The sequence below is a fragment of the Stereum hirsutum genome, assembly GCF_000264905.1.
Source record: "Stereum hirsutum FP-91666 SS1 unplaced genomic scaffold STEHIscaffold_9, whole genome shotgun sequence".
NCBI classification, from domain to species: domain Eukaryota; kingdom Fungi; phylum Basidiomycota; class Agaricomycetes; order Russulales; family Stereaceae; genus Stereum; species Stereum hirsutum.
Window position 1 is genome coordinate 480,058 of NW_006763139.1, and position 23,689 is coordinate 503,746.

The 23,689-nt window shown below is 51.6% G+C and overlaps 7 protein-coding genes across 7 annotated transcripts; 3 read left to right on the forward strand and 4 right to left on the reverse strand.

The window, feature by feature from the left end:
- Positions 1-605: 605 nt before the first annotated feature.
- Positions 606-3,058, forward strand: STEHIDRAFT_131963 (uncharacterized protein; the record flags this gene model as incomplete). Its single annotated transcript, XM_007305355.1, has 5 exons — positions 606-691; positions 754-1,161; positions 1,284-1,540; positions 1,593-2,583; positions 2,644-3,058. 5 exons carry the CDS (start codon positions 606-608, stop codon positions 3,056-3,058), a joined length of 2,157 nt encoding a protein of 718 aa, XP_007305417.1.
- A 1,650-nt stretch (positions 3,059-4,708) lies between these two features.
- Positions 4,709-7,428, reverse strand: STEHIDRAFT_98852 (uncharacterized protein; the record flags this gene model as incomplete). The annotated part of the gene is made up of 4 exons (XM_007305356.1): positions 4,709-5,005; positions 5,059-6,547; positions 6,611-6,894; positions 6,950-7,428. The coding sequence occupies 3 exons, from the start codon at positions 7,426-7,428 to the stop codon at positions 5,277-5,279; spliced, it is 2,034 nt and encodes a 677-aa protein (XP_007305418.1). The 3' UTR covers positions 4,709-5,005; positions 5,059-5,276.
- A 995-nt stretch (positions 7,429-8,423) lies between these two features.
- On the reverse strand, positions 8,424-10,788 carry STEHIDRAFT_131964 (alpha/beta-hydrolase; the record flags this gene model as incomplete). The annotated part of the gene is made up of 12 exons (XM_007305357.1): positions 8,424-8,552; positions 8,620-8,800; positions 8,854-9,144; positions 9,208-9,411; positions 9,474-9,656; positions 9,735-9,790; positions 9,846-9,898; positions 9,956-10,075; positions 10,137-10,197; positions 10,261-10,335; positions 10,412-10,560; positions 10,638-10,788. 12 exons carry the CDS (start codon positions 10,786-10,788, stop codon positions 8,424-8,426), a joined length of 1,653 nt encoding a protein of 550 aa, XP_007305419.1.
- A 696-nt stretch (positions 10,789-11,484) lies between these two features.
- STEHIDRAFT_98859 (DNA replication factor C large subunit) lies at positions 11,485-15,528 on the reverse strand. The gene is made up of 16 exons (XM_007305358.1): positions 15,070-15,528; positions 14,804-14,974; positions 14,350-14,625; positions 14,138-14,272; positions 13,837-14,023; positions 13,708-13,761; positions 13,524-13,649; positions 13,355-13,440; positions 13,232-13,279; positions 13,011-13,148; positions 12,731-12,887; positions 12,373-12,629; positions 12,148-12,310; positions 11,919-12,070; positions 11,732-11,840; positions 11,485-11,662 (listed from the first exon to the last, which is right to left on the reverse strand). The coding sequence occupies exons 1-16, from the start codon at positions 15,258-15,260 to the stop codon at positions 11,498-11,500; spliced, it is 2,415 nt and encodes an 804-aa protein (XP_007305420.1). The 5' UTR covers positions 15,261-15,528; the 3' UTR covers positions 11,485-11,497.
- Positions 15,529-16,727: 1,199 nt separating this feature from the next.
- On the forward strand, positions 16,728-17,380 carry STEHIDRAFT_80704 (DNA binding protein; the record flags this gene model as incomplete). The annotated part of the gene is made up of 2 exons (XM_007305209.1): positions 16,728-16,983; positions 17,046-17,380. Coding segments are annotated over exons 1-2 (516 nt in total), but the record flags the coding sequence as incomplete, so codon positions are not given.
- A 1,293-nt stretch (positions 17,381-18,673) lies between these two features.
- STEHIDRAFT_122307 (uncharacterized protein) lies at positions 18,674-19,469 on the forward strand (the record flags this gene model as incomplete). The annotated part of the gene is made up of 2 exons (XM_007305359.1): positions 18,674-19,071; positions 19,166-19,469. Coding segments are annotated over exons 1-2 (587 nt in total), but the record flags the coding sequence as incomplete, so codon positions are not given.
- Positions 19,470-19,902: 433 nt separating this feature from the next.
- STEHIDRAFT_169304 (uncharacterized protein) lies at positions 19,903-20,682 on the reverse strand. The gene is made up of 3 exons (XM_007305360.1): positions 20,597-20,682; positions 20,405-20,522; positions 19,903-20,227 (listed from the first exon to the last, which is right to left on the reverse strand). The coding sequence occupies exons 1-3, from the start codon at positions 20,675-20,677 to the stop codon at positions 20,124-20,126; spliced, it is 303 nt and encodes a 100-aa protein (XP_007305422.1). The 5' UTR covers positions 20,678-20,682; the 3' UTR covers positions 19,903-20,123.
- Positions 20,683-23,689: the final 3,007 nt, after the last annotated feature.

Sequence of the window (23,689 nt, forward strand, 5' to 3'; positions counted from 1 at the left end):
GGATGAAGATGAAGTTTGACTCACCTGCAAAAGAGACGGGAGCTGTGGGCAATTGCAAGTGGGGATTAGGAAAGTTTTGGGTGGCCTTACAAATGAAGGCTCCGAACCGGAAGTGGCGTAGTCGAGCCCCTTTCGGAGTTTGAAGATGATTGTAGAGTCACAAGGACATCAGATATTGGCGTAATCAAAGCTTCACCCTCGACCGCCACCACACTGACACTTTGCCTTCTGCTCATCACTTCCACCACACAAACTGTAGGTATCTATTCACTTTCATGATGCGTATCGTATAATAAAGTATAACAAACCTGGAAATAGCATACAAGGCATAGTTCTTACCTGTCCACACGCCCTGACACGAAAGACGCTCTCGGACGCTCACGAACAAGGACCGTGTCCTTGTCACAACAGGTCAGACTCGACATCTCTTCCGCGTAACTGTCTTCAAGCTAAACCTAGAAAAGCTCGAGAGTAGTGTCATTTCGCCATCGATTCTTCCCCAAAACCACTGTATTTCTCGCCCCTGACAGGCGCCTGTACCATCTCCTCGACATCCGCGCATTGTCCATCGTCGATATTGTATCTGTTCTTCTTAGTCTACCATCATGTCAGAGACGTCGACCAGTAACCCAGAGACGTCGACCAGTAACCCAGAGGCCTCGACTAGCCAGTCACCCTCCTCCAGCTCACGGTACGTCCGACATACACCCGCCCCACTCCGCGATGCAAACGAAACTAATACGTCCCTCCCAGCTTCTTAGAGATCTACGACACCCTCCCTGCCGATGCCCGCTTCCACCTCATAGAACAACACCTCCTCCCCCTCCTCAACACCGCTCCCCCAGAAACCACCTCCACCATCCTCGCCTCCATATCCTCCTACAAGTCTCGCTTCGCAGGCATGCCCGACCTGAACTACGAAGGCAAGAAGATGGAGATCGACGGGCTGCTTCAGGCCATCGACAGGGATGCGAAACGATCGTTGTTGAAGGGAAGGTCGGAGAGGGCGGAACTGTTGCAGGGGACGATGGAGAGTATTGGGCGGTGGATGGGCGATATTTGGAGGGTTGTGTTTGAGTATGAGACGGATTTTACGTATGGGCATGAGTGTTTGTTGATGGCGGGGAGGACGCTCGAGGCGTTGTCCATGACGCGCGGAGGGTACGTTTTCTCTTTCTCTTTCCCTTTCTTTCATTGTTTCTGTCTATCCTTCTTGAGCGGTGGTGGAAATGAGAAGGTCGTTGTTGAAGACATGCATGGTCTCATAGGTTCCTTGATGACAGGTGCAAGTGCTCGTTCCTCAATCTCTACCTGAACGTCATCATCAAGCAACGCTCAGCCAAAGTCGTCAAATCCTTCTATCTGACCGGCGCGGCGGCGTTCGACAGGGTCTTGCACTGGGTGTGGCGCGACCTGTTCTTGTCCCTTTTGGCGACCGGTACGGAGCGACAGAAGAAACATATACCGGAGATGTTGGGCGAGATTGAGAAGATGATGGGATGGCACGGTCTTGAGCGCCTGTTGCATGGTGGTAAAAGACGTAAGTCCACTTCTACTAACCCGTTCTGTGTCGTGGTTAACGAACGGCATAGCGCCCGGAGCCTTCGGCGACGATGATGACGATGATGATGACGACGTGACCGAGTGCGGCGATGACCCAGACCAGTGGTTCGACGAAGACGAGGACGAAGACGAAGAGCGGGAACACATGCGCGTTTGCTCCTTCCACGAGGAACACTGGGACCCGAAACACAAAGCCGAGATCCCCACTCTCCGCGAACACATCTCGAATCACCTCCTCTCCGTCTTCGCCCTCACGCCCACCCTCGACCTCTACCTAACCATCCAGAACCTCGCCATCAAACCCCTCGACACCGAAGTCCAGCTCCTCAAACTCCTCAACGAAAACGCCACGACATCTTCAGATTCGTTCGCCGGCGCTTTAGAAATCTACGCATACAACCAGAGCCCTAACAAGATCTGCGAACTCCTCGACTCGCACTCTCACCTCCTCCGACCCCGAGACCACACCTCACTCCGGAAAGCTCTCCTCTCCCTCTCCCGAAACCGACACTTCCGCGCCCGCGCGTCCACCCTGATCGAAAAAGAACTCATCGACACCGCACGGCACATCCACGCCGCTCTCCTGCCCTCCTACTCCTCCATCACCGACCCCATCCGTCTCGCTGAACTCAAGCGCGTGCTTCAATTACGCGTAGGCTCAACGACGCGTCAGGATCGTGTGTTGTCATGGTTAGATGCAGTGAGCACTCCGGGTTCACAAACGCCGAATGGACCGATGGCGTTCGCGGCGATGATGATGGGATTGCCGATCGCGCCTGTGAGCGTCGAGGACGAGATGGAGGATCCGATGGGGATTTTGGATGGGGATGTGGCGGATGCGGATTTGGATGATTTGAGGGAGGAACTGAAGCCGAGGTTGAGGGAGAGGTGGGAGGGATGGGTGGAGACGGCGGGGGAGGTGGGGGGGAGTGGGGGGGTGCTGGGGAGGGTTTATGAGGAGATGGTGAGGATTATGCCGTGGCTTGGGGGACAGGATATCGTGGAGGAGATGATTAATCGGTGCGTTATTTTTTTCGCACTGTGATTAACAATACGAAGTGCTGATTGAGTTTATTGTAGGTTGACGGATAGGCCAAGTAAACATTATCTGTGCGACGCGCTGGAAGCTCTATCGGCTTTCGTCAAGAAACAGAGGAAGAAGGCGGCCAGCCAAGCTGCGAAACGCAAGAAAGCGGCCGCGGCCGCTTTTGTGTCAACCTCAGCCTTTACTTCAGCGTCAGCCTCAGCATCCACATCAACCTCAGCGTCGACCTCACACACGCCCACTCAGACTCCACGTTCTCCTACCCCTGCTCCTCCGCCGGTGGTGCCCACATTCGCAGATGAAGACGACGACGACGAGCCGCCGCCGCTGGAGCCTATCACTGGACCCATGGGGAGCAACAGCAACACCGACAACACTAGTACTGTGATCCCGAATACGTTTGGCGGTGGGATCCCGAGTACGTTTGGGGGGATTGAGGACGTTGATTGACTTGAATTGTTGTCGTTGATTGAGTTTTTGGTGTTGGTTTTGGTGATGGTGGTGGTGTTTATGTGGTTGTTGTTGCTGTCGATTCGGGGACGGTGATGGCCCGATCGCTAAGGCTGTTCTTGCGCTTCATTTTTTACATCTTGACGAGCTTTTTTTTTGTTGTGAACCATACATCGTAATATACATTGCAAGTGAAGAATATAAGAAAATGTGAGGGGTTTTTGTGGGAGGAGTTATGTATACAGATGAAGGATCACACTTCGCTGTTCACGGGCGCTTGAAACCGGCAATCGCCACTGGCGGAAACCCCAACTTGAGCTCGACTTGTTCGTCCAAACTACCTCATTCTCCTAGGCACCCTCATGGTAATCGCCTACGCAAAATACTCTCTTAATTCTGAAAATTACTGACTACAGATCCCTCCACTATCGTAGGCATCTCTGCTAACGATCAACGAAGATTGCATCAGAAAGATCTTGGAATATTTGGACCTCGCATCCGTTCTTGCGTTGTCCTACACCTCGAAATTCGCCGCTCTCCTCACCGAACACATTCGATTCCAATATCTATTTTTCAGTGGCCGACATTGGCAACGCAAGCTAGATCCTGAACGACTCAAGGAATGCCGCACTCACGTCTTAGCTCACAACCTCGCTGGCCACGTACGTCGCATCACCATGGGCACCCGTGATGCCTTCACACTCGAGGGCTATCGTTTTGTGGGCCTTCAGCTTTTTTCCTTCGATAATAAGTGCCTCCCCCATCTAAAAGAGCTCATTACTCATGCACGTGGATTACGTGCGCTACGTCTGCATTGCAACACAAAGCCGAGCATGGTCGGACTCCTGACGGATCCTGAAGTTCTCAGCGCCCTTGCTACATGCCCGCTCACTGAACTTTCTATCACTGGAGTCACCACAGTCGTACTCGATGCTCTTCGATCTTTTGCCAACCCATCCATTCGCCGGATTCAATTCGACTGTGCCAGGTTTTATCGAAATCGGCAGCCCGTGCCATCCTCCAATATATCAGATATTCTAAACAACTTCTCTGCTCGCCTCACACATCTCACTCTCTTCAGCTCCTACAGCGCCACAGTCTGGAATCCTCTCGAGAATCCCATCACATTTCCTTGTCTCCACTCGCTCACATGGGAGCATAAACTACCTATACCTTACTTTGTATCCCCCGCGGACTTTCACCGATGTGTTCCAGCATTACGCAGCCTCACCTCCTACTCCTCGCTCTTCATCAGACCTCCAAGCCTTTCCGACTTTCCTTCGGGGACTGTACCTCCAGTGGCTGTATACGGAGACGCAAAGCTGGTCGCTGACTACGCTCTCCTCGGCGCACAGACCGCGATGCTTCGACTCGAGGATCGCGGAAGCTTCATCCCCTTGAACTCGACCGACTCGACGATCACTCTGCGCGGTCTTTGTCTTCCGATGGATCGGCTTTTCCCGATGCATGAGTCGAACTGCGAGAATGGCGTCTTTCGTCGTGTCGGGTTTCTGCAGGTCTATCGCGTGCAGACTACGCTGTTGGGAGATATTGTAAGCCCCTCAGGCGCAACCTGTGATAGAACTGACTGTCAAAATCGTTGCAGGGACAAAGTGGATACCCGGCGTTTCTGGATAATCGCGAATTTCCTCTACTGTCGTATTTGTGCCTGCACCGACGATGGAAAGTGTATCTGTATGTTGAAGACTCGGATGAGACCATGGAGCGGAGACGTCGCGAGGAGTTGGATTGGACGACTTCGATGATGCAGAGGCTGACGGAGCTCAGCTCGTCTAGCTTGGACGGTACATTACCGGCAGTCACGGTTGAGTTCAGGCTTGTCGTGGACGATAGCGGGAAGTTGATGGTCTCTTGGTATGAGGTGGTTGCTGGTCAGTTTAGGAGGTTAAATGACGAGGAAGGGTTGATACGGAGAGAGAGCCATGTGTGAGTCCTGTTTTCATTTGTGTCGTCCCCTATGTTAATTTTGTTTCAAAAAGGGACGGCGCACATTTTCTATGAAAAATGTACTGATGTGACAAAGGAAGTCGACTTCATTAAAGTCCATGGCGCATTACGCTACTCATTCTACAAGCTCATGTCAACCATGTTTGGTTGAGCCATGAATACGGCGCATACAATGGTTGTTGTGGTGATCCTACAATGTTGACCCCTTGTCCGAGATTCCATGTATTCAATAGGTCGCATATAACCATCGTTAATACGTGAACCTCTCCCTCATGACAGCTTCCTCATCGACTCCCGCCGCCGCCAAACCTTCCATCGCAGCCCTCACAAACGGGAAAGGCCCACAGATATGCGACTCTCGCTCGATCGCCTTTATCTCTTTACTCTCCCAAAATTCTCCGGCTCTTCTCATCCTTCCGCCACATAACCTCAGCTCAACAAACTCCGGGACAATCCCTCTCCAACTCTCCACCATCGCCTTTTTATCTTCATCGCCCTCTAACGATGAATCGAAGATATGGATCAAATACCGAAGAGACTCGCGAACTTCCTTGGAATCGGGGGACCTGCTTCGTGCCTGGCCAAGTGCATCGTTGACTAGACGAAGCATCACCTCCGTCTCGCGCGTCGATACCACGAGTGCGACATCCCACACCCCGAAAGGTCCCTTCGGATGTCCGACTAACCCCGCCACATATCTGCTCAAACCCAGGAACGGCGTCAATCCGATTCCTCCTGCAATCCAGAGAAGTCTTCGTCCTTCTGGGGCATCACACCTCGCTAGAGGTTGAGGGACAGGGAGATTCCCGCCTATGCCTCGAAGATCGATCGAGATGTCCAGCTGGGAAAGGTCGACGGTCTTGCCCAAGGTTGCATTAGTGACGAACTGGGGATTCTGAGTGGCGTATGAGTCGACAAGGCGGTAAAGAATCGGAGTGAGGAATCCGCCTTTGACTGAACGAACGGTGATTCCGAATGTCGACGGCTCGGCGTCGGTAGGCGGTACAGAAACCGTCCAAGTCCTCACACAGTCGTCGTTTACAGCTGTATCCGGCTCTTCCCAATACATCACCTCGTGCGATTTCCCTCTCATGAACCTAGACAGATCCAACACCACGTTCTGGCTCGGTCGTATCTCGATCGGCTTGTCCGCTTTGAGCGTATATGTGACGAGTAAGTCGTTATGGATTTGCGCTTTTACGAGTCGGGCTTCGACGTCGCCCCACCTGACCGTGGGAGGTGTTTCTTCGGCGAGGTAACGAATGGGTGGGCAGTACGGGCTGGTTTCTGCTGTACCGGGTCGTTCGCGGAGTGGGAGGGCGTTGTGGACGAAGGAGAAGCCTGTAGTGCGGATGGTAGTGACTACCTTTATGCCGGGCATGAGAGATTGGGCGGAGTCGCCGAATAAAGTCTGGGCGGTTCCCGTGACGTAGAGGATGGAGCCGGAGGTGAAGGACGGGAAGACGAGGGACGCGACTGGAGTTATATGGATGTTTCCGAGGGAGTTCATGACTCGATTGCCTGAATAATATAGAAACATGTTAACGAATATATCGTGTTACCGTAGATGGACAAGGGACAGACCGGCATAGTTAGGAAGAACGAGAGTTCGCTCGTCTCTGCGCACTCTTACAAAACCAGGACGTCCACCTCGGTGATTCGTCCCGAGACGAGACGGATGCATATCCTCATCGTTTGGAGAAGCAACGTAGGACGTAGCGAGATATGCTGTATCGGTATTGTGGACGTAGTCAATCACTTTCACCGGAAGTCGATCGTTCTCTTCGAGGATCCATTTTTGCGAGGAGACGCGAGGGCCGGCTTCAACAGACTCAAGGTCATGAACGTTGATGTATTTGGGGCAAAGCCTGCAGGGCACCAGTTCAGCATTTAAGGCTCAGAAAGAAATTTCATAGAACCTACCCAAGTGCAGAGCTCACTGAAATTCCAAGTGAAAGCGTGCGATCACGAAGAGATGCCGTCACAATCGAACCGCCAAACTTGTTCCGTCTGCGCGTCGAAGTCTCCAGCCCGATGGCAGAAATAAGTGGTCGTTTGCCTGCTCCCAGCGACGTCTTGAAGGCTGGGACGTTCCGCACAACGGGATCTCCATCCCACACATGAGCCTTGATTTCCAGGGATGTCGAAGACGGACTAGAAATGAATGAAGGGGATCCATCCTTCGAGCATAAAACAGATGCCCAAGGTCTTCCTTGTTCATCCAGGGTCGTGACTGAAAGAAATCGAAGGGCTGAAGAGTGAAAGATGCGGTGTTGCTCTGGGAGCTTGTCGACGATGGCTTCGATAGGAACTCGAGCACCGAGATTCATAGTGGCTTGCACCGACGCTTCGCCAGGATGCCAATCGATGTAAGCAACATTTGGCTTACGTGTAGCGAGCATTGTGAGCTCTGGAGGGCAAGAAGTCGGATGGACAACACAACAAGAGAACGAAGATATATGACGGGTCAAGCTCTGAAACTGGTGTGCGGAATGGAGCGAAGTTCATCTGAGCTCACACGCTGATGGAGAACGATGACCGAGACGGGGTTGGGACTTAAACATTTTCGACAGAACTGCGCAACCTGAGATAAGAAGACGCAATTGAGCATGCGTATCCCCGTGAACTGATCCTAGGAGCAAGCAGCATCCGATGTAGTCGGAATGTTCGGGGCCACCTGACACGCCAGCCTGAAGTCAGTGCAGCGTTCGCTGCGGCATCCAGGAGCAAGTGGAAGAACGCAGTCACGCATGCTTCCCAGTCGCCAGTGCTTCAGAACTGAGATAATTGTGAGATGAAACAGAGAAACAGATATGAGATGGGGACAAGAGCAAAATAGTCGGAAGACGAAATTCCTTAGGATGGGTCACCTTGTGACTATGATATCATGTGATTTGTGACGTTACGCGTTGTCGAGCAAAGGAAAATCTGAAGAAATTCGGAGGTTTCGAATCCGACACTTCCAGCCCAAAGGATCTCTCGGCATTCTTCTCTCGACCGAAGGATTCCCTGTGGCCTCCGCGTACTTTTTGTAGACCAGGTACACGTCCGCAACATATTCCGAACAACGCTATTGAGAAAAACAACGAGATAGTTTTCGCACCGGCGTCGAGAAGATCAAACCATACCATCGTCGAAATGCAATGGAGTTGGCACCATGACGCAGGGGAATTATCTCAGCATATTCGGTACAGAGGGACAGAAGAGGAACGAGACTTCTGTGACGATTTTTGATTTTTTTTTGACATTCCTATGTAGCTTACACGAAGCGTAACTGAACAAAGTGGGAGTCAGAACCGTTTGTGTAGGTTTCATAACAGAGAAAAGTGGAGCGCTCACACCAAATGCTCAAGATCTGCACCTACCTCGACTCCATGGTCTTTGTGTATACACGAACTTAACGCTGCAATTCATCATCCGTTGTCCTCCAAAACTGACACCTCGAGACCAAGGCATCATCGGTCTCCATAGCGACTGCATCAGGGTGGAACAAGATCCTAGACATTCCCGTCGTCGTATTGACCGGCTGGGCGAAAACATCGTGAGACATGGACTAATAGCGCGAGGGTGTCATTAACGAATCCAGAACCTACCTCCCAAGTAGCATTATTGCTGGGATCATCAAGAGTAGCAACTGGAGCCCCGCCGGTGGCGAATGAGGTGAAGTACTGCCTCATAGCTGTGAAGAGCGGCAGAGAAGAGTCTGCGAAAGTGAAGAAGGCAGGGAGCTCAGAACTGTGTACGCTGAAGCCCTCAGCGTCAGGATTGTCGTAGCTAGGGCCAGCGATCAATGACATAAACAAATAAAAGAAAGGAGCAAAACGCACTGATACCCATGTGCCGTGATGCTGTAGTTTGTTGCAGAGCCCGTGATCATCATCGCGGTGCAGATGTATCTCGCCTCTCCATAGATGGCAGAGGTTTGGCGTATTAAAGAGTTGTTATAACTCTCGATAGGGTACTGTCCTTCAATCTGGTGGAATGTCTCTTGTGTTACGTTAGGGAACTGGCCAGCGAAGAACGTGAAAAGGGTTTGGTTCGTGGCTCCTGGCTCTGAGACGTTAGCAGACGGCGAAGGGAGGTCTTGGGACCAGTTGTTTCCCTCGTTGGTATTGGAACTGAGAAATAGTCAGCTTGTCTGCAGATGTAAAGGAAGGAGAACGACTAGTGTGAGAACGAACCCGAAAGAGACTGGGACTTTGGCAAATCGACCATTTGCGAACGCCACACTTGGCCTCTCGAGGAGAAATTTTCCGTCTACGATTGGAGCGAATGGGTAGAGAGAAGTGGGACGGGCCGCGAGCGTAACACTGCTCGCATTCGCCAAGGTGTTGACATCGGCCGCTCGCAAGCACGCGAGGGTATCATTCGCGTCGCCACATCCACTGTCAAATACCCGCGAAGGACGTCAGGGGAGTTGACATGTATATTAGATGGTATCACTTACGCATTGATAGTGAATTGCTGGTACAAGGTCTCCACAGCTCCGTCGTTATACGGAGGAAGAAAATTAAGGCTAGGCGAATCCCCCATTACTCGAGCGAAGAGCCCCTCGTTGTCCCCCCCATTGGCCATCAGTTGGAACATCGTGGATCCAGCACCAGCGGATTGTCCCCATATTGTCACGTTCCTACAGTACAAGGGAAAGTCAAAGAGTACCCGGTCAGAAATAGTGGTAGAGGTTTTCATAGACACAGAGCAGACTCACGCGCTGTTTCCACCAAACGCAGAGACATAGGTTTGGACCCAGCGAAGAGCAGCACGCTACGTATATCATGGTCAATCCCCTTCAACACTGCTCTTGCAAAGGGCTACCCACCTGGTCCAGCAATCCTGCGTTCCCATCACCGTTCGCGAAGACCTCCGAGCCACCTAGAGAGGAAGATGAGTATATAATATGTATGAGCCTCGAAACCATTCAAGACTCACTGAGAAATCCGAATGCGCCTAGTCGATAAGCGAAGGTAGCAAAAATGACGGGTTCCGCTGAAGTATCGAGCAGCAAGTCCGGGAGGTAAGATTTCGTACTTCCTCCTTGGAAACCTCCACCTATCGAAAAGATGCTGATCATTTTCAACACCAATTATGGAAGGAAAAGACCCAGATATACCGTGGAAAAAGACGAGAACAGGCAGTTTTGAATCAGGGGTGGTTCCAACAGGGACATAAATCTGTTATAAATAGAACGAAGATTTGAGTGTGATCAAGATCAGATTCGAAAGCGAAAGCCCAACGTTTCCAAAGAGACAATCTTCCGACGCATCTCCTGTAACATTGCTTGAAGTTGCTTGGATGCATATGTCTGCAAACTACGATACGACGGCCATGAAAGTGGGGTGTCAGTCCAAATATAGTATTCACAGACGAGAATGCCATGTTACATACCTTGGTAGCATTGACAGTCCCAAGATGTGTAGTTGGAGGCGAGACGGGGGCACGGAAACGAGTATCTCCAGTAGGCGCATCGGCATAACGAACACCTTCGAATGAGAGTATGCCGCTGGTGGTGTTCCTCGATCCAATGAAAGTCCCGTCTAAATCGGAAGCATGGAGACGTTAATGTGTTTGTCGACAAGATCGTCGTACTAGAGCAAAGTAGCCGAGCACGCACAGTCCAAGGTTATCGTCGTGTTCAATGGGGCCGCACTTGATGCCCGGGCTGAGGTGGTCGGACTAGATATTGAGCATGCCGCTGGGACGAGGCATAGCGCCAACGCGATGATAATCACGTTAGAGAATACACTGCGAGGATGAGATATCATCGAATATACAAGTCAGGCGTCGATACAGCCTTGACCGTAGTTGAGGGCGATGGGTGTTTGAAGTTGGTTCGGATGAGATCATGGTGTACCTCTTTCTTTTATACGAGGGCCGTAAATGAAAGGATGGCGTCTAGTCGGCCTACGAAAATAGCACCGGTGACAATTTCCATTGAGGACACCTGACGCAATAGGATTGCCTGAACCATCCCTCGAGGCAATGAATGCGTCATAAGATTTGTGGGACGGGCGTCCGATGAGAAATTCATTACTGGACCAACATTCTGAACAAATGATGAAGTGCACTGCTGATCAAGGGGTAACAGCACCGCACGCTTCCAGTCGGAGACGTTTGACTATAATCCGTCGAAAGAGTAAGTTGACCGCTGCAAACCGGGAGAGAGGATGTCATGGGATAGCCAACGGGCCACAATGCCGCCGGACTCCGCGGTGGGCCAGACGTGGATAAGACCAGGAACGAAGGATATCGTCGAGTGAAAGTGAAGAGTAAACGAGCATGGGATGATGTTGACGATCGGTGGAGGCCTCTTAATCCTTCCCGAGTGAGAAAAAAAAACAAAAGGCAAGACTTCGACATCTAATAAGTACACAAGCCAGCGGGGATCAAACGACCACGAGGCACAAAACAGCACAAACGAATGCAAGAACAAAGCAAGATGCAAGATACCACAAACCTACATAGCTATGGACCTCACTTTTTCCCCTTCGCCCCTCCCGATGCCTTCCCCTTGCCCTTCGTGTCCGCCGTGGTTGCTTTCTTTGCTTTCGCGCCAGCCTGCTTGATCATCTTGTCGTTCTCGATACTATCGTCTTCCTGCGATCCTTTTGGCTCCTCGGGTTCGTCCACATCCTCAACCTGAAAAAAAAAAGTGACAAACAAGAGTGTTTAGTGTCATAGATGGACGAGGAGGAATATGAGACGTACGTCGAAGGCCTCTTCGAGATCTGGTGCCGGGCCGCCTTGTAGTTTCTTCGGTATCTTGCCCAGATCTTGGGCTTTATGGAACGGTATAGGGTGCTCTCTGGCATTATACCTATTGGATTGCACACATCACCGCGTCAACAATGAGCCCCTTTACATAGAGGATGAGAGATAAGTAAAGCAAACGCACTTCTTCGTCAACGCCGTCTTCGTGGCCGCCGAGATCTCTTTCCCGACGACAGCCTCGCGTCTTTCTCCAACGCCAACTTCCACGAGCGTGTCGAAATCTTCTCTGGATAGGTAATACTCATCCATGTAATCAATCACGCCTTCTACCGCGCTCTACGCACGTTCCAATAAAATCCGATATTAGTTCTGTAGGAAGTGGGGCGGAACGAAGAATGAACAATACTACTCACCGCACCACGATCCATAAGCGGCTGCACAATATGCGGGAACAGTGCCGGGACGTAACTCTGTCGAATTTCGTTCTTGTCGCCGCAGACCTTGAGCCGCATGTGGATCTGAATATCGCCCAGTTGTCGACTGAGCTTGTTCTGCTTCGAGTTCTGGCCAAGCCATCTACGAGCAAAACCATCAGTTTTCGCCGAGCGAGATTATGAAGGTAAACACGGAGAGCGTACTGAGGGAACGACATGGCATTAGGCCCTGCATATCCCTGTCCAGGTCCATAAAGGAACGAAGCGGGTCGAACAGTAGAGAGGACGGAATGGGTGGGCATGAGCGTCCAGTGTTGTTCGGGCCCATGGATCAGCGCATCCACCAAATCCCCATCTGATATCGACTCCGAAGCCTTCTCCATCAGGTCCAACACCTTCAATTCTTTCATCGGCCCCTCTTCGTTCCTCGCCCGCACCGGGGTCGTCTTCAGATAATTCTCCTACACGGTCGTGGCACATTGTCAGTGCCAGGACACACTTGAAAACGGGAAAACAGAATGCAACGTGCGGAAAGGGAGTGAAGAAAAAAAAGAAAACGTACCTGGACGAACAGAGGCACAAACGAATAATCCTGGAAATAAAGCTCCATTTTATCGCCCAGCGTCTCCCTCGAAGTCGGCCCAAACATGTAAGGCCCGAGCATCTTCTGGATAATGTTGAACGGTGTCATCACCGCGTATTTCTCATTCATTTTCGCCCTGTGGCCCATCATCCATTACCCGCCATTAGCACTCGCAGGTGTGACGTAACAGAACCCGGGAGAGACGAGCACAGCACAAAGAGAATGCGAGAAGGGAGAAGAGTCCAATGGAGATACTCACAGCGACTTGCCCTCGTCAAAGTCCATCGTACTGCTTGAAAGCTTCCACGTTGAAAGCATATTCAACACTTGACGAATATCGGAGTTGACGCCGGTGACGAGCTGGTCGATCACGTTCGCTGGGATCTTCATCTTCTCTCTGTGGGGCCGGGTTCGGTAACGAGGAAGAAAGAGGAAAGGTCAGAGCTACTTTCGTTGAAGCTAAGAGACGAGAATACTGACTTGAAGGCGATGGTGAGCATCCTAGAGCGGATAGCTGCAGCGTCCGGTCTGTCGTGGCAATATCAGCGACTATCCTACCATGAACCTACTCTACTGAGAGCCAATGCAGGAGGAAAGACGCACTTGCGGAACTTAAGATCGAAAGTAACGTTCGTCAACGGCTTCATCTTCTGCGCTGACCTGTCGTTTGCGATACATATAATCGGAATCTGCACCATGTCATCCCAACTACCCATTAGCTTATCGCCACACCAGAAAAATAAAAAGGAAATAACGAGACGGGATGACATACCTTGGTCTTCTTGATCAACGCCGCTAAGGCCCCAACACCACCCCGATCTCCAGCAGACATCCCGTCTACCTCGTCCATGATGAGACAGGACTTGTCTGTGATCGGTATCCCAGCCGCGTTCATCATCTACACAAACATAATCACATTCAGCTTTGACTCATAAATGGCGAATATGAGCTCGTACCTCGCCACCGCCCATCCATCCATCCAAAGAAGTATTCGTGATGTTTGTGCTGTTCTACTCCACCAACTCACGAGTCAGTCCGACCCGAGTAATAAACAGAAAAGGCGCAGAGCACAAAGAGATGCGCACCTCAACGAGCTTCTTACTCCTTGTATCACTCGCATTCAGCTCGATCGGCGTGAACCCCGCGAGTTTCGCAACGAGATGGGCGCTCGTAGTCTTGCCTATCCCGGGAGGACCGGAGAGCATGACGCCGCGGAAGATATTCATCCCGTCTTTGCCCGGTTTTTTGAAGTTTGCTTTCAAGGAGTTTGGCCTGATGTGAAGAGAGGACAGATAGAGTCGATTCGGAAGATGGACCACGGTCAAAGAGAAGATCAGAATGTCAGAAGGGTAGAAGAAGACAAGGAGGCAAAGGGAGCGAACGAACCAGGAACTCAACCAATTCTGCAACCGCTCTACCTGGGCCTTATTGCCGCATATCTCTTTCAGCGTCTGCGGCGCGTACCGATCCGTCCAAAGCTGTGTCTTCGCGTCCACGACTTTCGCACCTCCAGACCCCGACCTGCTCAAAGTAGCAAAAACCGCATCACGTCAGCCCTGCTCAACATCGTAAAACAAAATAAGAACAAGAACACGTACCCCGTACCCTTCCCTTTCTCAACGACCTTCTCTCTCCTCTCCATCTCCTTCGCACTCTCCCTAATTGCCTTCATCTCCTTCTCCCTCTTCTTCTTCGCCTTCTCGTCCTCCTCACCGCCCGCGCTCGGGCCTTCCCTCGTCGCTATCAGCTCGAGGAACTCGTCCTCCGAAAGAGTCTTGAGCTGATGTTTGGCGATGGCATTGAGTTTGGACTGGCCCGCGTTGGAGCCGAGAACGACGAAGTTGGTTTTGGAGGAGGGTTGGGCGACGACACGACTGTATGTTAAGGAACGAGCGTGGATCAAGGGTGACGGTCATGGTGGTTCGTCAGCATGCGATGCGGGATACGGGAGACGTCATGGAGGGTAACGTGTGAGGTGGCATGCGAGGAAAAGGGGCAGGAGGAAAGAAGGACCGGAGAAAGGGAGAATATAGGACATAACGAAACGCGTACCCTCCAAACCGCTTCGCCAGATCAACAGCCTCGTCCCTCGAGAACGCCGACAGTTCACCCGTGAACACGAACGATAACCCAGCCAGACAATCCGGTGAAGCCGGTTCGGGGACGGCCTTGGAGCCTGGGGCAACGGGCCCTGCGAGGCGGGCGGCTCTGATGGCGGCCCAGCTACGGTAGGAGGTACGAAGGAAGTCAGTATAACATTTATACTTCGGTACGTTGATGGTGTAAACTCGAGCTGGGGGAGTGTGCAAGAAACGTACTTGGGTTTCGGTTTCGCGGGCTCCTCTGTCTTCGCCTCCTTCTCCTTCTCTTTTGCATCTGCTTTCTCCTTCGCTGGCTTAGTTTTTGACGATGACGCCTCGGTCTTCTTCGTAGAACCCGTACTCGCCCTCGGCTTCGCGGGCGTCTTCTTCTTCGGCGCGGGCACGGGCTCGTCGTCTTCCACTTCCATATAATCGTCATCGTCACCATCAACAACGTCGCCGTCTTCGTCCTCATAATCGTCATCGAACGATTTCTTTGATTTTGACGCAGACTTTGACAGAGCTTTAGGTTTGGATGTAGATTTGGACGGCGTAGGCTTGGCCTGCGCTTTTGGTTTACTGGATGACGGAGTGGTCGATACGGCGGCTTTCTTCTTTGGAGGGGGTGAGGGTTTGGCGTCCCCGTCTGAGTCAGAATCAGGGTCGGAGAGGATGACTGTGTTTTTGCGTTTGATGCCGTGTGTGGGGGGCGTTGCTGTTGGTTTGGTCTCGCTGGGGGTAAAAGAGGGATGGATTAGATGAGAACTGAGGACAGAGGGCAGACGATGAAGGAAGGAGGATGGTGGATACCTACGTCGTCTTTTTCTTGGGGGGAGGGACTGGAGGTCTGGACAGAGTAGTTTATCAGCATCCCGCCACCGACAAAGTAAGTATGAGTGGATTTGAGACTGGACGACCGACGAAGAAGAAAGAACGTGGGATGTATGAATAAGCTATCGAAGAATGCATAACGCCGTCGTCGATGACTTCGGGACGGTAACGGCCCAAGTTGCTGATAGACAACAATGCGCTATACAACATGATGGCAGCAATGTGGAACAAACGCCAGAAGTCTTCGATGTTGGACGTAGTCTGACGCATTTCGAGGGAATAACACCCTATATGAAGAAGCAGAGACCAGTTCTACCAAACACGGTCCCGACACATCACTGGCAAAATCGACAAGGACAAGGCATTCATTTCTGAATGCACAGACACAGTGTCGAAAGGCACCGTCCGCAATGCACGATCGACTCACTCGTCTTCATCTTCGCCACCTACAGACACACCAATCAATAAATCAGCATAAATCAGACAATAAATCATACGCACTGCTAATCTCAATTGCGTTCTTCTTCGACCCCTGTCGTCGTGAAGACCGGTGAAGGCGCGCACGCGAGCAAGCATCGCAAGTTATTGGAGCAGCAATTAGCATCTATTGCTTTCATAGTGATTATGAATAAAAAATACGCGCACCTTCGAAGAGCCTACGGTCGCCCTCTGCTGCGAGCTCTTCTGTGACGCACTCCCTGACGCACCGCCAAAGAACATCCTAAGATCAGCACCCGCTGGCTTCGCTGTCGTCTTCGTTTTAGAGGAAGGCGGAGGCATCGTGGTTCAGAAGCGAAAGAAATCCAAGCAAAAAAGTCACGCCAAAGTCAGGCCAATGTTGGTGTGCTGAGAGTTGCTTGTGCGTGGACCGCGATTAAGCGGTTAAGCGCTGGGATGTGACATGGTCAGCGGAACCTTGACGCGGAGTCACAAAGACGCGTTCGGCACGTGTGACTGTGACCTCACGCGTCGTTGGACCGCTCGCCACTGACTCGGTTTGATTCGCGTCGCTCGTGGGCGCCACACAGCGCGTCTTGGTAACGACTTTGCGCGCAAAGTCTGTCGGTATATGAGCTTGGGGGTTTCGCTCGCCAAATGTCACCTAGTCATCCTTGTCCTCGATAAAATCTGATATTGCCATGTCTGGTGCTAAGACGCCCTTGAAGTCTTTTGACCTTTCGTCCTTCCGCTACGACCCACTTCGACGCGAAGCGAAAGGTACGAATATTACCGCGACTCGGACGCGTTTTGAACGCGAAGATGGCGAGTTGGACGTCAACGAGGGGGCGTTGGCCAAGCTCCAGAGTAGCCAGCCTACCAGTCAGTCTTATTCATTACACTATACTCTACAGAATAGTACCATATTCATCCAATCTACACAGTGGTACCAGTGGTCTCAGACCCAATCATTTACCCAACCTCTCCCTCCCACCGCTCCACCTATCTCCACCCAACGACTCACAAATCGCTTACCACCCATCAATGGGCTGTCTACGACCTAACACTCCAGATCCCCATTGGCAAGATAACGACCTACAAAGAAGTCGCACTCGCACTTGGGTCTGGATCACCAAGATCTGTGGGCTCGGCGTTGAGGAATAATCCGTTCGCGCCGTATGTGCCTTGTCATAGGGTTGTTGCGTCGAATATGTTTGTGGGTGGGTTCTTTGGAGAGTGGACGGATTTGAAAGGGAAGGCTTCCAATGGACGCGGCAAAGTGGGTGTAAAGGAGGAAGATGAAGAGATGAAGAGAGTCGAAGAGCAGGATCAGGCTTTGGAGGCTGGTATTGAGAGGAACTGGCACTTGAAGGTCAAGGGTAAAGGAAGTGGAATAGTGCAAAGGGAGAAAATTAAGTTGTTGGGGACGGAAGGTGTGCCGTTCAGCAAGGAAGGGAAGCTGATGGGAGGGGAGGAGTTTGTGTGGCGCTTTCCGAAGACTCAAGTACCGCGTTCAGAAGACTATACCTAGTTACGCTCCTGTCTAAGTAGAGTGGGTTGAGGGAGGGCAGGCTGTGAATGCATGAGGATGGCTTGGAATCCTTATGCCCTTAGGAACAACGCCGCGATGCCGAGGCCGATTTCGAACTCCGCTCCAATTAAAGTACTGACCCCAAAGTCGACCCCCATTCCAACAACATTCCAGCAGCATCATATAAATACAACTCAGACTTGTCTTTTGGCTACTCATGGTATGTCTGGCTCTATCTAATTCTCAGTGAACAAAGCATTGGATTTCTAACTGAAGCATCGTACGATATCGATGGTGCTCAGCCACTCTCGAATCTCAACGATGACTGTTTGGCCGAAATCGCAGCGCACCTAGATGTATCATCACTGAAATCCCTCGCCCTCGTGTCCACCCTTGGTGCACGAACCGCTCGCGACCTCCGCTTCCAATACATCACTTTCGGAGGTCATGGTTACCACGTCGAACCGGACAAACTCACATTCGTCCTCCAACGCAACCTTGCGCGCATCCTGAAGCGTATCACCGTCGGCGCGTCCCAAATTACCGTCAAAGACGAGTACATGCCCCAAAAGAGAAAGACAAACAGTTTTACTCTCGATCAGGATCTTTGGCATACGTTGAGAGAGATCGTCATGCGTGCCACGCATCTGGAGTCATTCTCATTCCATTGCGATCGGGAAAGTTTGATTGCGCTCATGACCGATCCTTCCGTCGTCTCCGCACTCAATTTGTGTCCACTCTCGACGCTCTCACTCACCGGAGTGACAACCCGCGTCGTCAACGCCATACGCTCCATGCATCCCCTTCGCGTCCTTCGTCTCTTCATCGAGCCCGACATCGAAGCCTACGCTGGGTCTTACCCTCCCCCAATCGACGTGTCTGGCATATTGGCAGGTTCAGCCTCCGCGCTCGAGGAACTCGCCCTCGTAAATCGAGCACCCAGTGCTCTCATCCAGAACTTATTTGGCACGATAGCCTCAGCCTCGCCGATCCTTTTCCCACGAGTTCGCTCCTTGACGTGGCACGCCAATTTCCTCCCTCCGATCTCGTCCACCGAGTTACACGGCGCTTTCCCTGCTTTGCGCAGCTTAGCTATAGATCCTTACTCCATGTCCACTGCTCCAGGTCCTTCTGACTTTGTCCAGTCGCCCACACATGTCCACCCGGTCGCAATCCGCGGGGACAGGCAAGTCGTATTCGCATACTCGTGTCTGTTCAACCCAAACTTGGATGCGAACAATCGAGTCGTACATGCGATGCCGACGACTGGGCTAGAGGGGCTGGGGGGTATGAATCCTGTCAGGTTCAAGAGTCTTTGTCTGCCTGCAGTCATCGTGCTTCGTCCTCCCCCTCAGGCTCAGAGGGAGATGATTAGCCAAGTTGAGTTTCTGCAGCTGGATGATATGCCGGGAACAGGTGTGATGACGCCTGCGCGCTTCGTGAGTATCATATTCAATTTAATAATTCAGATTAAGTGTCAAGGCGAACCAGAGTCCAGGCATTGATGACTTCGCTTCATTATATATAAATTAGAGAGACCACCTCCCGCACTTCCTAGACGAAGAAACATTCCCGAACCTCATCTATCTTTGTATCTCCAGGACATGGAATCCTCCCTCTTTGGCTGAATACGGTATCCCCAGTCTGCCGTACGACGAAGCCCAGCGAGATCGTGATAAAGTGGAATGGAACGCCCGTCTCGTCACCGTGCTTCTCGAGATGCGGAATACACAGACGTGGCCGAAGGCGAGGGGGCCTGTTACGCTGGAGTTTCGGGTGGTGGCGAGTGAGGCGGATGGGGGGAGGGTGCTTGCGAGGGATTGGGTTGAGGCTTGGAGAGGGGCGTGGAGGGAAGTGATCGAGAAGGAGGGGGTGAGGAGGAGAGAGGCGATTGTGTGAGTCGTTTTTCATCCTTTCTGTTTTTGTTTGGGTAGCTTTTGGGGTGAGTTAATTACTGATGCTGATGCATTTTTCTTTCTTTGTTTATATGTGATTTATAGGGGCGAGGCGCATTTCTTTGTTTGACTTGAGATACGTATACGGCTCGGGGGCGTTCTAGTTACCAGCGTAAGTGTATCGGATGCAGAGCTCTCGTGTGCTCATTCATTAGGTACGTCCTCCTTTTTTTCCTGTTCGGCGAAAACAGAATGTGTTCGTTGAATGAAGCTTTTCCTGCTGAAGTCTCGGCTCCGTGAGATGTAGTAATAGCGAATAGTATCTTGCTTGTACTTATCATATCGTCTGATCAATCGAATAGCAAGGTGTTCCAGAGTTATTATATTATATTATGATGGTTATAGAAGTTTGATAGGGACGAGTAAAATATTCTGATGCAATGTCCAGGCAGACGTCTGCACCAAACTTTCCATCCCAAATATCGTACAGGCTTGCACTATCACCTGCCCGTTCGACCACACCCCTTCGTCCACATAAGCATTTGTAGTGTGTAAGTCCCATAGTCCAAAAAGCCCCCCAAACCCAAAATATGAATTTATGCAACATAGGTGAGCCCTAACGCCTGCACATTCGCGTCCGTATAATCCACAGCGGAGCTGCCGTCGGCACTGACGGAGAGGCAATCCACGCGTGCGGTACCTACGTCATCGAATCCATGATCCAATGACAAAACACAGAGATAAGTGTGACCAGAAACCGTCAGCGTTCTATACTCGTGGAGAGGAAGGATCGAAGAGGGCTCGGAGAAATATGCAAGGGTGAATGGAAAACGCAGACAACCTTACGAAAGAAAGGATATAAGAAGATAAAACGTACCTGCACCATCATATCCATCACCGCATCTCACGTATGAGGTGCCCGTGTTGCCGACAACGGTGGTACAGCTAGCATCCCACGAGCGGCAGAATATGTCGGAACTCTCGCCATTGGGTGTCTAGAACGTATGAAAACCCAATAATCAGCCATGAAACAGTAAATTGGCGGATGTAGAAATCGAGAAGTGCGTACGTATACTTCGCGAGTGTTATCGACGGCGTAAACGAACGCAGCTGCAGAGAGGGCGACAGCGAGGATGGAGCGGAAGAACATGATTGGAAGGGTCTTGTGTTTTGGTGAGTTTGAGTGGTAAATGCTGATGAGCGACGCAACAGCTGGTCGTCACTTTATACCCTCTGCAACAGGCGCGCCATGCATGCCATTATTGCATGAAGCGCAACGTTGGACGGGAAGTAATCACCGTGGGCGGGCAGAATGCAATGATGTGAGCCACAATGATCCCCTTAAGCCGTTGGAAGTGATTCAAGGCGGAGTCCGAGCTTGTCATGGGTACATGGATCATACGGCGTGCTGTGTGTGGAATGCGCGTGTGTACGGGGAGAGGGACCCGTGAAGTGCTTGGCACCGTTGAGTGCAGCTAGAGTGAGGGAGGAAAGAGCGCGACTTCATGGAGCCTGAGAGAGCACCGCAAGGCATGATGGTGAAATGATGAAGCGTAAGCTTTGAAGGCTGCAGAATTCTGGCCAGAGCGAGCCGGTACGTGGGCCCTGGAACGGAGGCGTCAGCTTACTGTGACTCGTACTCTAGGCAATTCCTCATCGGCCTCTCTCGTCTCTAGCGTGCACACTAGAGACAGTTGTTCGTCTGCATCTACCGCCAACCCTTCAAACTGATGAAGGCACCATGCAAATCTAGAGACAAGATACCAGGATCATTCTCGACGTGCCATAGCGTCAATGAATGAACTCGACAGAAAACGATCGGCATGAGTGAGGCCATGCCAATTACGTTATGAGCGATATTACTAGGTGCTCGATTCACGAGGGCCAATTACTCGAGTGTGGAGGCTGAACCGGTTGATACAGTAAGTACGTCCGACACATCGACGACGAGAGGGGTTCGTAGACTTCGGCGAAGAGACGCAGAATGCGAAGGGGTTGGTGAGTGAGAGCGTGGAGAGAAGATACGGATTGACTGCGAGGATAACGGAAGGATTGGCCAGCGCAACAGCTTGAGGTTGCATGAGGCCAGACGTACCATGACTAGCTAGAAAGACAGTTTGATACGTACAGAAGTTTCGTTTGGGAATCTAGTCGAGCACCGTGGCCTTCGATGTTGGACATGTTCTTCATGGATGGAAAAGTTTCTGACAGACAAATGCACGTCACAGATATATCAGAGGTCGATGGAGGCGGAGTTGGCATTTCATCTCGACATGAGGTGGAGGTGGAGGTGGAAACGTGGAACTCCAGAAAGTAAATTCATCCTCATAGCAATCGCCGTATAGGCTCAAGGAAGGTCTGTAACCTGTATGAGCTATGCCATTAATATTGGTGGTCTACATGAAAAGTCAGCCCTGAAAAAGCCAAGGTGTCTCGAGCAGGGTCGTGGCGCGCCACAAAGCGTAAACGATGAAGGCTTTCCTCAAATGGCATGCCCGGCATCCAACACGCGGGCCGGAGCTTGCCGTGGGCAAATTGCTTGGCGCAAGACGGGGACGACGAGTGTAAACGCGCACAGAAAAACGCTCTGCCCTTCGTTCGAAACGTCCACCAACACGACGCAGGATCTTCTCGTGTATCGTCTTCAACAACGCCCTTTTACTCGATTTTTTCCCGAATTTTCTCGTTGTTTTTGGGCTCGACATGACTCTTCGGATTCTGTGCTTTCGAATGCGCATCTTCCAAGACCAAGAGTGCCGGAAAACAGAGGATGGGATGAGGAAATGTATGAGGGGAGGCCGGGGGAGGAGACGAGGTTCACGGCGTGTCACGCTGACGCGGCAGCTGCGTGGGGATGCGTGACTGATGTGACCCTTCGTGACTCGCGTTGTCTCTGTCACGATCTCCTTGCGCGTTTCCCTCCTACGAACGGCCACGACAAGCCTATTCCTGCTCGTGCTGTAGCTCGAAGGTATGTTTTCTTTGTCGAGGGCCATTAAGACGTGTATTCAAAGGATTGTGTGGTTTATTTATTGACTACTGTCCATTCTTGCTTTGTTTCCATAGTCGCGAATCGTGACACCGCTCACCCACTCCAGGGCCACCCAGCGCTACGAAGTCATCTCTATCCTCTTGTATATCTTTCACGCGTCTCGGTACGTTCACCTTCATCTTCTACGGTCTATTTTCCTGGAAGGGCTGGATCCATGCTTGGTTGGGTGGCTTCTTTGTGGTTCTATGGCTGGGTGTCGATGGAGGGGGTGACCAAGTGTCCAGGCTGTCTTGTTTGGACATCCTGTGTGGCGCGCCCGACGATGAAGCGGCGTTGATGCCCATCGTTGGCCTGTATCACATCCTTGCGGTGTTTTTGGTATCTTTGTTGACGGGCCATCACGAAGCCTCGCCTACCCACTTTTGTTCTCTAAACGCTACTCTCCCATATCCCTGTCTTCCTGGAGGACAGCCTTTCCCGACCTTGTGTTTGTCGGGTTGGTTCTGGACGGCGACGAGCAGCGGTGCTCGCAGACGTTGTCACGCTGATGACACGTATAATGCGACTGGCTCGAGGGTTGACAAAATACGCCATACCCACACTCGCCAGGCACGGACAACTTACGCCACCTTCCGTTTTGGGCACATCTGCGTCTGCTTGTCGAGGACTTATCCCGCCCAAAAGAAACATTCTTTTTTCGTTTATTCTCGCGTTAAATCTCGGTGGATCGCGCGCTCGAGCTAGGTTCCGCGTCAGCGGAGACCTAGCTCGAGCGTGCGATCCACCGGTTAGGTTGGTTAGGTTCTGGTTAGGTTCTGGTTAGGTTAGTTAGGTTCAGTTAGGTTCAGTTAGGGTTAGGTTCCCCCCGAGCGTTAGCGAGGCCGAACATAAAAAAATGCCCGAACGAGTCTTTAGTGTGCCCACCTGAGAGGATCCGGCTTGGGGGACCCCCCGAGCGCAGCGAGGGAGGGGAGGATCCTCGAACGGTGGGTACTCTTCGGGCGCAACAACGAAAAACATTGTTAAACAATATCTCAGTCTTCCCAAACCGGTGACAGAAATGAGCAGTTAAATTCTCTGATAAGTGTCGATGTTGCCCACTGTGGCGCATCTCGTCGTGTGCCTGGTGCCCCTGCCGAGTATGACTGTGGCGTATGTTGTATATACTCA

Bases quoted from the DNA above. Each gene is read 5' to 3' on its own strand.
- STEHIDRAFT_98859 (XM_007305358.1), bottom strand. From the start codon at position 15,260: ATGGAAGTGGAAGACGACGAGCCCGTGCCCGCGCCGAAGAAGAAGACG. The intron at 13,441-13,523 runs GTATGTCATCCC...GACATGGTGCAG, and splicing joins CGTTGATCAAGAAGACCAAG to ATTCCGATTATATGTATCGC. The intron at 13,280-13,354 runs GTGCGTCTTTCC...TTGCCACGACAG, and splicing joins TTCGATCTTAAGTTCCGCAA to ACCGGACGCTGCAGCTATCC.
- STEHIDRAFT_169304 (XM_007305360.1), bottom strand. From the start codon at position 20,677: ATGTTCTTCCGCTCCATCCTCGCTGTCGCCCTCTCTGCAGCTGCGTTC. The intron at 20,523-20,596 runs GTACGCACTTCT...CATACGTTCTAG, and splicing joins ATAACACTCGCGAAGTATAC to ACACCCAATGGCGAGAGTTC. The intron at 20,228-20,404 runs GTACGTTTTATC...TCGATGACGTAG, and splicing joins TGATGGATATGATGGTGCAG to GTACCGCACGCGTGGATTGC.